Raw genomic sequence first — 15,914 nt, 5'->3', positions numbered from 1 at the left:
CCTGCCTGGGACAAGACCCCGCTGCAGCACCTGAACCTGCCTGAGTGCCACTCCGCTGCGAGGAGAAGCAAAGAGGGGGGCGCTGCCTGTGCCCGCTCCCAGGGACCCTGCCTGCCCAGCCTGGACCGAACCGGACCGGACAAGCCTGCCCAGCCTGCACCTCCTAGAAAGCCACGGGACCAGAGCCCTGCCAGCAGCAGGAGGGGGTCGCCCCGGTCACTGGGACGCAGGCTGCCAGCACTTCTGACAACTACGCTACAGAAGGAAGGAGGGTAAATATACATATACATACACACACACACTCTTTAACTTTATTTACTGGGCTCAACTCCTACCCTTTCACTCCATTGATTTACACCTCTCCTTCGGAGTGTGCCTTCATAAACCTTAGTGCCTTTGAATCTCTTTTCCAATATACATACCTAGTTAACCTCTCCTGAACCTTGATCCCTTAGTTTGTATTGTCCCTTAATAAATTGATTAATTGCAAACTAAACACTGGTCTCAGTAATAATTTGTGAGCGTGGTGGGAAGGTACTTTAATCTACCCTCTTAGAAACGAACCCTCAGCAGCTGTTCCTCTGGGAGAGGTGGACGCTCGGGCTTTTTAATAAACCTCTCCTCACTGGGGGGGAAGTCACGAAAACATCCTGACAGCCGATAGCCCTCTGGTACCGGCTCGAGACAAATATAATAAAAACAACGCATGTCCAGAACAAGCTGGCCCAATCTAAGCTGGAGACCATGTGTCTCTTTTAAATGATAAAGCCTTACTTTTCCTTTTAAATAAAGTTGCTGTTCTGGCAGATTAGTCTAAGATACAAGCCTTGATTGACCCTACTCGTCTTTTTCTTTCATTGCACTTAGGGAAAAAGCAAAAGAATTTCATCTTGCCTTTAAGTGGAAAGCCAAATCTACAAGAAAGATAGAAACTGCTACAGTAAATAGCACTGTTGATCAAAAGCATGTAATAAATTCCCAACCTATCATCATTCACAAAAAAATAAAGCCCACATACAACACATTGTGGGTCCTGAGACAACTCCATCCACAGCAGTTTCATCACATTTTCTTTTCTGCTTGCTGTTAATTCTCTACTGTCTGGCTTCAGATGCGAGGAAGACTTCCAAGAGACAAGAATTTTTCAAATAGGAAGAAAATTTTGGCACTAACAATTTTCATCCTCTAAGTAATAACTTGAATAAATCATAAGCCTGTTTGCCAATATTAACAAACAGATGGCAAGACAAATCAATACAACAGCATGGAAATTCTGTAGAGGGCAACAAAACTGTCAGATATCTGAAGCAAAAAAGCCACCAGGATTTTACATACACTATTGATGGTTGCTAGAAACTTTTAAAAAGAAACAAAAGAACCGAAGCTTCCAAATTTATTTCACTGTACAAATAGCAATTTTAATTCCACACATTTACTGGCATCCAAAAGAATCTTCTGAAAATAGTTGGAGGGCTCCCTCTTCTGACAACACTTAGGTCAAACTGTAGAACTGTCCAGCCACATACATGATATTTACTTCCCAGTATTTAAGAAAGCTGAAAGTATTTTAATCTGAATGAAAACAAACTTGAGTCCAAGAAACTTGGAATTACTATTATTACAAGAAAATTGATTTGAATCCTATCTTTAGGATTTAAAAATAATACATATTTTGACAGTGTAACTTGGAAGGAAACTACATAAAACAGGAAACGTAATGTAACAATTATATGAAAGCATTTAACAGATTAATGGATAAGGTGAGCTGTTACCAGAATCAGAAGATAAAATAAACGGTACTTTATACGTTACCAGGCACAGACCTATTGAAATAGTATGAAACACAGAGGGTCCAATAGTTAAAATTTACACCATGGACCCATCTACCTTGTAATCAGACCACAGAATTCTTGGTTAAGAAAGCACTGAAAGTCAATAGTGCTCAAGAATATAAACAGATACTTGAGATAATAACATTCTGTTTTAATCTTATCATACATATTTGTGACTTTTTCTCCCTCTGTTGACCTTCTGCTCCTCCCTTGGAACTAATTACTCAAACCAGCTCTCCCTTCAACCAACCCGCTCAACATTTTCTGAGCAAAAATCACCTAAAACAGTTCCCCTGTTCCCTCAAAACAGCAAAGTAAGTAAGAAAATGCATGAGCCAAGGGTAAGCCCTTAATCATTACCTCCCAAATATAATCACTTCAAAAGCTGCACTTCACTACAGCTAGTATATTTAGGTCATTTCCACAAAGGAAACTTCACTCAATAGCTGCTCACTTAAGCAGACCACAAACAGTCTTTGAAAGCAGATGCCTTCTTCATTTACAAAACTTGAAGAGTTCACACATCCCTTAATAATAGAAAACATTAAAACATTTCTCTACAAGATGTATCCCTTGCACATGTTCTGTTCACTAAGCTCAATATATTCAATAAACAAAGCCAGACACCTGGCTTTGTAAGATTTGGCTCCTGGGGTCTATAAGGAGCCACCATTTTACAGTGCTTCACTGATCCTTATTTAATATACCGCTGCACACTCTTCACCTTGGTCTAAAATCCAGGTTTTTAAAAACATCTCTCCTTCATCTGGAAATGTCACAAACAAATCATAATTCCCAGGTGACAGAAATTGCCTTTTCACCCTCATCAGTGAAAGACTGACACCCAACAGATAGTTTATTTCCCTGTTGTTCCTCTTTTCTCTGGGGACAGCTGATATTACTTACTCTGACTGATGAGCTCTGAATCCAATCACCCATAGTTTCCAAATGCCCAGATGCACAATATAAACACATTATGACAAGCTCAGCTGCATTTGTAGCAGTATGATGCAAATCTAGTACATTCCCAAGTCAGATTTTTAAATAAATAGTCTGCTTGTATTTTAAAAGAGTCTAGTAATTTAAATATGCATTCTTTAATAACACAAGAATGAGCAGTTGAACAGGCCAAGTTAATTCCAGCTAGTACAAGTGTCAAGAGGATCAAAGAGGCCAAATGTCCGCAGCCTCTACCATTCAGTCATGACAGCCTGAAAAACAGGGAGCACTAATACGGCAAGATGGGTGAACCCAGCAGCTTTCACGGCTGGCAAACATCAAACAACCGATATTTTTATGGGCACCTTCTGTGAGTAACAACAATACTGCTTTGCATGCAAACCAAAATTCTTTGTGTTAAATAGTAGTTCCTATACATAATGGAAATAAGCAACAGAAAGAACTCTGAGCACATTAATTAAGCAGACATCTTTTTTAAACAGAGCTAATAGAATAAACTTAAAATCAAATTTATTTTCCTCTGAATCTTAATACAGCTTAGTAAGCCCCTACCAAGAAAATGAGGATGGGTTTTAAAAGCACTTCTGAGCTGGTGCAAGAAAAATACAACTATTTTTCTTGCTTCTCATTTAATCTCCCATCCTGCTTAAATTAGCATAGTTCCTGATCATCAGTCAGGATGTACATCAAAAATAATCCAACTAGCATTTGCCACCTACTGGAAGTCATTTTTCTCTTCTACCTCTTCCAGGAAGGTAAGATGAAGACAAAACCACACCCCAATCTTTCAAAGGCTCTGTAGTTAAATTTATCACCTCAACATATAGCAGAACTTTACTGCTAGACCAGCAAAGCAGAGTCTATGCAAACAATACAGTTAAATTGTTTAAAAAAGGAAAAAGAGAGCAACGCTTTTTAAAACAAACCATTACACTGGAAATATTAATACAATGTATTAATAAATCTAGTTTTCATAAAGCAGACAAAAGGTATTTCTCAGCTTAACCTTAGTTGCTACTGAAGCACCCAAAAGACCTGGTTAAGACTTCAAATTAATCCAGTTTATAAAGTATAATTTCAACAGAAGTTACCAGCCAATCGCTCTCATCACAGATGATGACTGCAAAACCTTTCCACTTAAAAGGTGACATAAAGCCAAAAGCACTGAGATATATACAGTCACCTGTACTTCTTCCTATTTTAAAATCAACTTGGTTTACCTTCTCACAGAAGTCAGTAAGAGCTGTGAAATCCCATTTCTTGGAATAAGCAATGTTGTATCTCAGTATAGCCTCCTAGGGAAAAAGAACAAGAAAATAAAGCTTAGAAATACTAACAGAAGAAAAACAATTTTATGAAATTTCCTTTTTGAAGGAACATTACCATCTAGTGGCTAACCTGTTACAGAGCACACCAATATCCATAACACTGCAGTAATACTGTGTGCCTCCGTGAGAGTGAATCCTACACTTGAGGTTTAGTATCTAATAAGCTTTAGTCTACAGGTTTTTCCTCCTAACACAAAGTAAGACAAGGCATGCTGCGATCTGCCTATAGACACAATATAAACATTCCCTAACTCATTCTTCCTGCCTTTAAAAATACCAAGGGAGAAGTGTCCCTCAGCAATATAGCAGAAACTTTATCAAGTTAGAAACTTTTAGAATCAGAATCACAACAAAATGAAAAAGGTCCATTACAACAATCACTTTTTAAAAATTCTCAAGAAAAAAATACCAAATAGCATTATCAAGGGAAGTTTCAATAGTTGCTGGGGAGCACTCATTATTTGTTTAATGTTCATCTGCAGCTTTTGCATCCTCCTCCCTCCCCGCCTTTCAGGTATTACCTTAAATTACATTATTCTTCACAAAAAACATGCAAGCAATTCTAAGTTGGTCCAAATCACTATTCACTAAAAGCCAACAAGAATTAGATGAGTAACAATAACAGAGCATTAGTCTCCAAAGTGTACATATTTTTTTCAGCAGCTTGAATTGTTGCAATTTAGTGGAGTATACTTGTGTGAGCAGTTACTGTTTCAAACTCTCTCACCTATGCATTGACCTGCCATCTGAAAAAAAACATGCTACATTTACCACTAGCAGATGCCACTGGACAAGCACTGTTTTGTGTAGACTTATGAATGACAATTCATTTCAATAAGTCCTAATAAATTCAGTGATAATGCTTATGACTCATTAAATAAGGCTCTTAATTAATCAGTTAATTCCTTGAACAGCACAGATCATTTTAAGCTTGTTTTTATAAGTGATTAAACAAGTAGGACTGAACCAGATCACTAACAGTATATGGAAAGCCTGAATGCACTTATTTGTAGATAGACTTGATCTCAAATTGACAAGCTTACCTTCAAATCATGTGAGCAAGTAAATTTGTTAAGCAAGACAGTTTGGATTAGTTCCCATCGACTTCCAGCAGTTCTATCTCCATTCTTTAAAACAAAAGCCCAAAACAAAGTCAGATCAAGTTATTCAAAACAGAAAGACATATTTACTAGTAATTGTCTTCCCTGTTACATATTTCTTTAAACAAAGTTTGCTTTATGTGTGAAGTTCTTAAAAAATAATCACATATTTTGAGTAATTGTGAAGTGCTTCTGCAACTTCTAATCCACTGCATTTTACTTCCTTAAAGAGTTCCTTAGTTGAAGCAATCACAAAATTCATAGAGTTCCTTTTTACATAAGCAGTGCTCTTCCTCACACCGTCTCAAGGACAAATACCAGGACATTCCTCATAACGTAAGTGTTTTGCAGATAAAATATGACTAGTTTATAAAATCCACAACTCAGAAATATAAACTGAACTTAATATTCTTGGTATTACATTTTTATAAAGGGCACAGACTAGAAATCATATTGCTGTGCTGACTCTTGTGCCAACCCAAGTTTAAGACATTCTGTGATATTTTTCCTCAACAGAAGTCCTACTGCCCACTACAAGCAATAAGGACATGTCTTACGGAACTACCTTAAGGGTAGAAACAACTTACCTTGCCCAGCTGGCAATATCTTATCAAAGATCTTATCAACACTATCTCTGAATTATCAGTTAATTTTCTACTGTAACCGCAAAATTAATAAAAGAGTACTTCCTAGAGGCTATAAAAATTGCCTGTTCCAAATTCAAGTGTCAATAATCATTATACAGTCTTCACTACAGCACATACTTGCCAATTTTATCCACCACAGCCTGAAGTATTACAGTGGGTACAGTTAACTAAGTCTCAAGCAGTGACAAGAAACATCAGATGAACAAACCATGTAGGGCCAATTCTAACCTCTCCACCATTGTTTTGGCAGAAGAGCAGTCAGATACACCTCAACAATACATAATATTATAAACAAAATGTGGTTACGAATTAATTTACATCTGTTGGCACTCCAAACCACTTCACAAAACACCCAAATACATAAGTATACAAACATGTAGCTTATATGGAGTATAACTTTATACTCCAAGTAAGTATAGAACTATACACACCATTAATTCAATTGCTAGGTAAAATAAATACTAGGAAAAAAAAATAATTCTGCTCTGCCTGAAGTATTCTGACCCAGAACAGAGCTTTTCAGACCAGGTATGCTCATCTACTTGATTTTTCAATTCCATACACACAGTTTACCACCTAAGTAAACAAACTTATTTGATTATGCAACTGTAAATACATAATCTTACCTCATCCTCTACAGGGTATAAATTTTGTTCTGAGCAGGGCATTTTAACATGTTTGTTGTCCCACAGATCTTTGTAGTGAGTTGGAAAAGGCTTAGGCACCTCTCCTTCCCTCAGAAGATCTACCTGCAACACAGGAGGGAATAAAAAGCTTAGCCTCTACTTTCCAAGTTTTAAATGTAAGAAATAAAAAGCCAGCAAAAACATAGTTTAAAAAAAGTTCTCATCTACAGGCACCTTTTAGAAAAGGTGAAAGCTACAAACTGGCAACAGGATGCACATTGTTAGAAAAAAATAACAACACAAACATCTGCTACTCTGTTACTCTAATATTATACTTGATTAAAAAAACCACTATCATTTGAAAGCTGAAAACACCAAAATAAAGGTAATACACATCATTATTTTATGATCTATTATCAGCTAAAGACTTCCTCATTTATGAATTTAAGTCTCTACAGAGTTTCAAATGTAACCATAGGCATGTACAAAAATGACATTTTTTAAACTAACACTGAACAAGATGAGAAATCATTATAGATATAGCAATAATCAACATTATTCCACAGAACATCAGAGGTGTAAATATAAATAATGTGACATTCTTAAAGACTTAATCTGCTAAACAGTCTTCTGGCAGCTGAGTCTCTCAGAACTTGCACTTAAACTTGATGTGTTGGGTTTTTTTGTTTGGGATTTATCCATGACACTATAGGTTTCTGGTCACGTTTCGTTTCAACAATAATTTGACTGCATACTACTCTAAAGGATTAAAGTCAAATGTATCAGATTTTATCTAAAGTGCAGTGGAAAAATTGCTACAAACTCCTCTTTACTCCTTGTCTTCTTCATATCTTGAGTATCTTGAGCCTTTTGTATATCTTGAACCCAAAACAGAGTAACATTAAAATAAAAATATGAAAAGCTGAAGCACAAATTTTACTTGCAGACATATTTAAATTCTCACAATTTACAACTCAGACAAGGAAGCACACATTCACACCTATGCAAAAGAATACTTGTCCCTAATGAGCCAGAAGCAATGAAATAATAATTACATTCTTTCTGGATCTTAATATCCTAATTTTGCAAATCAGAAAAGTGAACCTCAAGAAAAATTAGTTGTCTGGGTCTGCTTGCAAAGACCGACTTCTGCAACCTGCTAATGCTCTAAGACTAACAATTGGCATTTCAGTGTATTGAACTATTTCATAAGAGATGTGATTCCAGGTAAGCCACCATACCCTGACGGTTACTGTGTGATTGGCTGAGGGTCGCAGATGGGGAAGGCGGGCCGCACACGCCGGCATTCGTCTCATCTCTTCAATCGGTGTCCCAAACCATTTCTTATTAGTTGGAAGAGGAGGTGGCACATATTTAGGGATCTTCCTTCCCCGCCTCTGGGGTTTGAATTCACACTTTTCTTTCCTGCTATTAAAATAAAATATGTTGAAACATTTTATTTCCACTGAAAAAACCTCAGTTTCTACTCCAGGGTTACGTTTCTAACAGGTTCCATTTATTTGCTAGTCTACACTATAGCCCCAGGCCAAAGCTTTATTTGGGGAAAACCCCTGCCACCAATAACCTCTTCCCCAACACATGCAGGTACATGATATTTACCAAAACACTCTCTTACAAACACCTTCACATAACTGCAGTGTGCTAGCAAGGCACGGTAGGCCTTTCCTCTGCAGAGTCATGCTCTTTCCCAGCAGCATCCACTTATCCAGGGACAGAAGACCAGCCCATGGGTTTGCATTTGTCAGGATACCTTCTACAGCCCCTTCTCAACTGTTAGAAAACAAACACGTGCAGATACACACATGCACGTATTTCTTCTTTGAACTAAAGAAAATTAAACTTCTTCAGCATTCTTTCTCACTAGGTTTGTGTTTTTCACATCAGGCATAGAATACTTGCAATGGAAGTAGAAATTCAAAAATAATGGAAAAAAAACTTGAGAAACTGAGACATATGCAAGAGCAGGTGAACTAATCCTCTTCAATGATCAAAGGTATTTGCATGGATCCAAGATATTTTTGAGAAGCAAAATCTGAACCTGCTGAGTGTTTGCTGCAACATACCAAATGTTTCTCATGCTTAGGGAAGTTCTCAGAGTGACATGCAAAACAAGTTAAAAGCCTACACTTTGAGGTACTGTTTAGGCCTCTAAATTCCCTTTAGTGAACTCACTCCACCCTTGGATAAAGATGTTGTTCAACCTGTTCACTGTGTCTATGCCTATGCCAGTATCTTCAGGTGCAGACAATGCCTCCAGCCCAACCAATCACAGGCAAATGGGGCAGCCACTACGCCATGACACAGAGTACAGGCCCTCAGGTGCTCATCTGAGAGCCAAAGGGTAATTCCAGCATAGCGTTACTGATGACTGAAACCTGCTTGATACACTGCTGCTTCTTTCTCCCAAGTTCAGTTCTGAGCCACTCAATTGTCTGCTGTAGACCTGGTCTAATGAATACCAGGAGAAAACTAGTATTTCCTAATTGTTCTCATAAGGACTACAGGGTTTTAGCACAACAAACAGTGCTCTATCCCTGACAAACAAAAGCTTCAACCTCTGCTGCTTTGCTATAACAGCATTTAATTTAAATTAGTGGGAAAAGTACTCCCTAAACCAATAATTTTAAACTTTAGGAAACCCTTTTCCATACTTTTTTAGCAAATTCTTCATCCATCAATTTTTTGTAAAAACTATCTTGTTTTGTTTTCCAAACCCATTCTCAGCCTACTCACCTCTGAAGAGTTCTCAAACACAAGCTCCCACCACTAGTTAGCCACCCTCCATCACACTCTTCTTCATTTATTTGAAAAGTATGGTTTGTGCTGCTGCTTCTCACATCGAGAAAAGACCTCCCAGTAAAGATGAGCAAAACTACTTTCTTGCCCTACTGTAAGAACCTGAGTTTGCTGACATAATTGCTTATTACACAAACGCACACAGTCCTCATTTCTGCCTATTCCTTTGGCTGTTTGTTCACTTTTTCAGGTCCCACTGAAACCCAAGCTCTTCAGAGAAGACATAATCCTTTTGTCCTTACACAACACAACAGCCCTGGGTCATGCTCAGGGCTTCTATTGCCATGGCTCTCACAAATTACAAATAGAACAAAAACCAACAACATCAAAAAAAACAACAAACACTCAGACCCATCTCTACAATTGCTTTCAGAAGTTAAATCTCTCATGTCTGTTTCTATCAAAGTACCAGCAGCACTGGTGCTTCAATAAAACAGTATTTTTGATGGATGAAACAAAAAAAAAAAAACAACAACCACAAGCAAACATTAATTTCCTCAGGTATTCTGAATGAAATAATCAATGTTAGAGCTATACTCTATAAAGCACTCCTGTACCACCATTCATTTTGAAGCATTAAAAGTCTCATGGTCTTAAATCACTTCTTCAATAAAGAAAATAAACTTCCTACAGCACCTTTAATTCCCAATTTTAATAATATCAGATGATTTAAAAATTGCACTAACAAACATATCCTTTAAAAAAAAAATCACAAGTAGACCCATTAAAAATAAAGTTACTTCATGTGTACAGCAGTTGTCTTTATGTCCTAATATACATTTTGCAAAACTCTACACAATCCAGCTGCCAGAGTGCTATCACCAAAGAGGAACTTTTTGAGTGTGGAAAAAAACAGATTAAGAGGCAGACAGAACACTACCTTTTCTCCTCAATTTTAGGTATCCTCATGAAGTGCGAGGTGATTTTGGAGTCTCTCTTCACACCCTGTTTCACACCTTTGCATTCTGATGATGCAGGAGGACAGATCCCAGGTGCCTTTGTAGGCAGACCATCCACTTTAACAGAATTATCTATTTCTTCAAAGCTTGCACAGCCCTTAGAAAAACATGACTTTCTTGACTCCAGTTCAGCATCCCCATATTGAACTCCAAACGGTTTGTTTATGGATTTTGACACATTAATGTCCTCCCGCTCATCAAGAAAGGGACTTGTTTCTTCATCAGCCTCTGACCCATGACAGCTATTTTTAGAATTATCTACATCCATGGGTGACTCTGGTTCACTCTCTTTCTCAAAAGCGGGTGAATCCCCTGAACTGCTCTGACATTTCCTCAGTTTCCCAGGACCTCCAAGATCAGATACACAAGTATCACAACCAACATCTGAAAGTGGACTCTCTGGAACTACATCCGCTTCTCCTTGTTCACCTGTTACGCAGACAGAATTGCAACTCTTCAACACCTGTGAATTGCATGAAGTTACTTGTCCATCTGTCTCAGTGTCTTTTGAAGAAAGTTTTGTGTTTCCCATTTTCAAAGACTGGCCTGATGATAACTTCCTCTGAGTCCAACTGTCACCACTTTCTTCACAGCCTCTCTGGGCCTGCTTGCCAGCTTTGTGCATCTGATCGATGTTGGCATTTTTAAAGAGGTCCCCAGACTGCATCCCCTTCACAGGCTCCATGTCTAAGGCTGGATCTTTGTCCTCTGCCTCCCAGTTATACATGCTGCCTGTCTGAGGCAAATTTACATTCTTTGCACCAACTTCCACAGATATTTTTGAATATTTTTGCTGACAAATATTCTCAAGTTTTTTCACATCAGGCTCACGAAGGTTCTCTTTTTTCATGGAAGTCATCTTGAGATTTGCTTCAGTATTGTTATTAATTTTGCTATGGAAGAGAAAGGAAGTTAATGCCTTATCTCCAAATGGAATTTCTGCATACTTATAGAAAAATAAAGGAAACATGCGATAGAAATTACAGAATTTTAACCTTTATACTCTATAAGCACAACCAGGATAAACAAGTTGTACTGCAATGGGGAACGTAGAGCAGTAACAACCTGTTTCCACTGAAAGGCTTCAAAGGATGATGAACCAGTTGCTTACCTTAGAAATCTACTCCAGTGATTTATTACTCTTATTTTCAAATCAAATGGTATTAAGCTATTATTTTAGTCATCTTCTCCAGATGAAAAAAGTTAGAAGTCATGACCAAGTCCTCTTTAACTTTTATTTTAATCAGCTAAATACAGTGAGCAAGGAAATCAATGGTTTTGTAGCCATTCCCTCAGAGCTACAGATTCATCTTTTAGAAGAGCAAGACACAATAGCCCATAGTCTCAAAACCTTCCTATGACTTCTTTCTTGTAAGTGAAAAATCTTCAACAAAATCATAATACAAGAGCATGAGGGTAAAATATGCTTAGAACTGAGAACAAAAAAATCAGACACATTAAACCAATTACTAAAGAGAAATATTATTTGTTCTGCACTGACTTACACAATGGGTGTAAGAAATATGTTCTTACAGTTACACAGGGAAATTGAGTTCAATATAATCATCTGAGAAACTGAAGGGGACATTGGAAAGCCATTTCACACTTACATACTGATTTTTCTGTCAGTGTATTGATAAAGAAAAATACTTGGATGCCATGCAAATATGAAAAACATCTGTCTGGTCACGGTGAATACACCATTCTGAACATTACCTTTTCCTAAATGTATTGCTGCAACATTGTACGTAATCAAATAAACACACTTTGTATGTCTGGTATATTCTCTGCATGAATGATAGCAGATCCTCTTCTAAAAGAGCACTCTGGATAAAGAGATAGGATTAGCACCCTTACCACTACAGAACAAAAATTAAAAATAAGCGTGCTTGGAACAACAGATAATAACTTGGAACTTTTCCTATAGGAATATTATTTGAAAACAAAAATATTTCAGGGACTTTTATGTTTTCATAATTTACATTCCACATCAATGCATTTGTTGCAGCACTGAAAATTGTAATGAATACGTTACAGTTGCCCTCTCAATAAATGACTGTTCAAAGTGACTGACAGCAGATGATGCCAACTTAAAATGAGAAATCAAATCTGAAAGAAATAAATTACAATTACAATAGCAACAGCAATAGAGAGATACATGAAGTATTTATACAATTTTCTGTTTAAAACTGACTAGGCTGCAATCTGTCAGTGAGGACATAAAAAGACTATACTCTAAAAGGGAATCTGAAAAAGTTACTCACTCCCACCTCAAGCATCCTCTTAACATCTTAGCTTTACTGCAGCCTGTAAATGGCCCCTCTGCACTTCTGTATCACTCATTATCTCAACTTTTACTGGCTTTTGTTGAACACACTTAACACTGCTAGAGATTTCCATTTCTAAACATTAACAAACACCAACGAAAAATAAACCAGCTTATTTACTATAGTGAAGACAGAAATGTAAAGTCTGATATTCCTTTGCACCAGATTGCTACATTCTTAGGAGATTCATTTAAATCCTGTCTTGCAAACATTGCTCCTGACAGACCAGATTAGCAGAAAATATAATAAAATTTTACATGGCACCATTCAACACTGAAACTTTTATAATATCTTTCACAAAATAACTGGAATGCAAACAACAGTTTTTTGTAGTGAAAGTCTGTCAGTTAATTATACTGCTGAGGATGTGCCAAGGTAAGGAAAGCAGTAGAAATAGGGCTGCCTTTTCAGCAGTAGGTAGCTGTACTGGCAACCTGGACTTTTAGCTCCTCACAGATCCACCCAAATAACACAACTTTTGAATAGGTATGCTATACATTTTACCTTTTGGAGTCAGTTGTCTTGGGTCCTTTATTCTCCAACCAACTGGTAATTGTCCGCTGTTTACAAACTGAAAAACCACAGTTTTACATTATTACATGAAACATGACAACACTGCAACATCGCTGCATATGAATACGGTAACTTGTACTGGATGAAGATAAAAACACCACAATTAAGCCCTCATTATCATATCTACTATAAGGAGCAGTCAGACACCAACACTATTAAAACTACATATGATGCAATACATAATTTGTACCAGTCGGCAGCTGTAGGTTCTTTTAATTATCTTTTAAAATGCCAGGTTTTGTGCGTGGTGGGGTTTTTTTCCATCCAACATTTTAAAAATGTGATCAAAACGTACAGTGAATCTCTAGATTTAAAAAGAAAGAAAAAAAGCAACTTGCAGTTTCCAGCTCTTGCTTCGATTACCACCACCATCACAGTGAGCCCTAGAAAACTTCTGTTGAATTTTGAAATAAAAAAGGCAACATGACATAACTTAAAACAAACTAACAAAAAAATAAACACTAGGCATATCTTAGAAGACCCAGCTGAGAACCTTATTTATACTCAGCAAATTGTGAAACATGAGGCTTAATATAAAGATTGCACACATTAAAAGTGACAAGTGAAAATGGACTTCCCCTCCACCCATAAACAATTTGTAAAGCCTATCAATGCTTACTCCCATAAACAGCAAAAAAAGGTACTTTTTTCAGATGTACTACCAACGACGCAGCTGCAGTGAACGTGATCAGCCCTATCTCTGTGATGTCAAGTTCAGACCAGCTTTCAATAGAATAGCAGCACATGAACTAATGAGTAGAGACTTGGAGGGGGGACAGAGAGAAAAAGCTCAAAGCAGTGATTTCACAACTAGAAAGTAATCTTCATTAGCAAAAGAAGGGTTGTTTTTTTTGTTTGGGTTGGCTTTGTTGTGATTTAAAGGCAATTCTGAAGATGTGGAAACAGTTTCCTTTCTTTCTATTTGCCAAGAGAAGTTCTCTACCTGCCACTGCTGACTGTTCAAGGTGCTTACAGCTTTCAACTAAGTGAAATCTGTAGCTCCCCTACTGCAACAGTAGTCTTGCAGAACTTAAAGAACAGTACAAGAGATCTAGTTATTCTGATTATCAGCTACTACTGAAAGGCTCAGCATTTTACTGCCAATGGAGGTGGTCACGTCTAGCATAGGTAGCATAAGTCAAAGGTAACTTTAGAGACATTGTTTCATAAATGCCTTCCCTAACGTTCAAGGCCTTGAACACTTTTCCACAGCTGGTTATCAAATATCCTCATCAAAAGAACAGAATTTCTAGAATGAAAAAAGCAATCTCCAGAACATTTTTAAACCATTTAAAGTTTTTCTGAAACAGCAGAAACAATCATGCAAAATTTCCTCCATCTGACTAGGTCACTAAGGAGTAAGGCCAGGCTGTACACAGATTACAAGGAAATCTGTGCCACACTCAGCCATTCAGCTTCTCAACACATGCTCAGCTTCACCCCACTCAAGCAAAAATAACAGCTTGATGATTTTATGAACCAAAACATTTTTATTTCTAAAGACTCACTAAAACTGAAGTATATTAGTCACTCTGTTTCCCAAATTACACCTTCTTATATTTGAAGTGTTAACCTAAATTGCCTACAGGAAAAAGAGAAAGAAGCAGCCAGAAAAACACGTGAACAGACATGTTAAAACACAGGACAAATAAACCTCTCCAAAGGCAGCTGCCTACCTCTGGAGGTATATATGTGTACTGAGAAAGGCCTCCTTATTCATTAGCACAGTAAACAGAAGTTAAAGTAGCAGCATCAGAACAGAACAAAATGGTTTTGCTCTCAACTCCCACATCTGGCTAGCCATTTAAGTCCTATAACCAACATAGCACAGATTTCTCTTTCATACTAACACATCTTTTTACTACAGATAAGCTGGAAAAAAGCGTAAGAGGCAAGAAAAAGACAACATACAATTACATCCCATGTAAACCAGAAAACCAGATTTTGGTGTATTTTTTTAAGTGGCCTCTAAATTTCTATTCAAGATTCCCCAAATCATTCCCATAAACCTAACCATTAATCAAAATCTACCACTGCAAAAAACAGCCGAATTTCTAGAAGATTCTTGTAATTTATCACTGTACTACTTATGTAGAACCTCGAACTATTAAAGCTGCCTCTCAGTTACTAAAGACCACAGTAAAACCTGGGGTTTTTCCTCCTCTGCATTTCTTTCTGTTCCTGAAATAGGTACTTTATTGTGCATCACATCTTTACTTCGACAGTGCTAGTAGCTCCAAGTAAGAGCCACCTCTGGAAGCTGTGTAGGTGCTGCTTCCCGGCGGCTGCTGCACAGCAGAGGGACAGGGAGCAGGGCCAGCAGTGCCCAGGAGCAGCAGCCACATCCCCGGGTGGGCTCCAGCCCTACCCTTAGCTCTCCCTCCCGTGACAGCCTGGCATAACACCCCGCTGCGGGGCACTTCTCTTGCAGCAAGTATTTGTCCTCGCACGTACTGAGCCCGCTGCCTTTAGTGGTTCACACCTCACGCGGATGGTTGCAGCGTCACCGAAAGTTTGTGAAGACCAAGGCAGAAAGCCAGGAGACCGATCCCGCACCCAAAGCCGTCTCCGAGGGAAGCAGCGCGCAGCGCCCCACGCCGCGGGCACCGAGCACACGGACACGCGGGCTCCGGAGCTAAAGACGCCTCAACCCCGACGCGTCAGGCCAGCTCCGGGGAAACACCGGGGCCCGCGACCCCTCAGCACGGAACGCTGCCCGTGTCCCCTCAGCCGGGCACACGGCAG

General features: G+C 38.2%; 1 protein-coding gene across 1 annotated transcript in view; it reads right to left on the bottom strand.

The window, feature by feature from the left end:
• The window catches only part of PARG (poly (ADP-ribose) glycohydrolase), a 64,221-nt gene extending 53,066 nt beyond the window's left edge, over positions 1 to 11,155 (bottom strand). The window contains exons 1-5 of the mRNA XM_010001131.1: positions 10,191 to 11,155; positions 7,735 to 7,918; positions 6,494 to 6,616; positions 5,164 to 5,247; positions 4,013 to 4,087 (exon numbers count right to left, since the gene is read on the bottom strand). Coding sequence (XP_009999433.1) covers positions 4,013 to 4,087; positions 5,164 to 5,247; positions 6,494 to 6,616; positions 7,735 to 7,918; positions 10,191 to 11,128 — 1,404 coding nt within the window. The 5' untranslated portion in view covers positions 11,129 to 11,155. The remainder of the gene's footprint in view (positions 1 to 4,012; positions 4,088 to 5,163; positions 5,248 to 6,493; positions 6,617 to 7,734; positions 7,919 to 10,190) is intronic.
• Positions 11,156 to 15,914: the final 4,759 nt, after the last annotated feature.

This window comes from Chaetura pelagica, unplaced genomic scaffold (genome assembly GCF_000747805.2).
Source record: "Chaetura pelagica isolate M959 unplaced genomic scaffold, ChaPel_1.0 scaffold346, whole genome shotgun sequence".
Classification (NCBI taxonomy): Eukaryota; Metazoa; Chordata; class Aves; order Apodiformes; family Apodidae; genus Chaetura; species Chaetura pelagica.
Note: the sequence above shows the minus strand (reverse complement) of the source record. Positions and strands in the feature narration are given on the sequence as shown.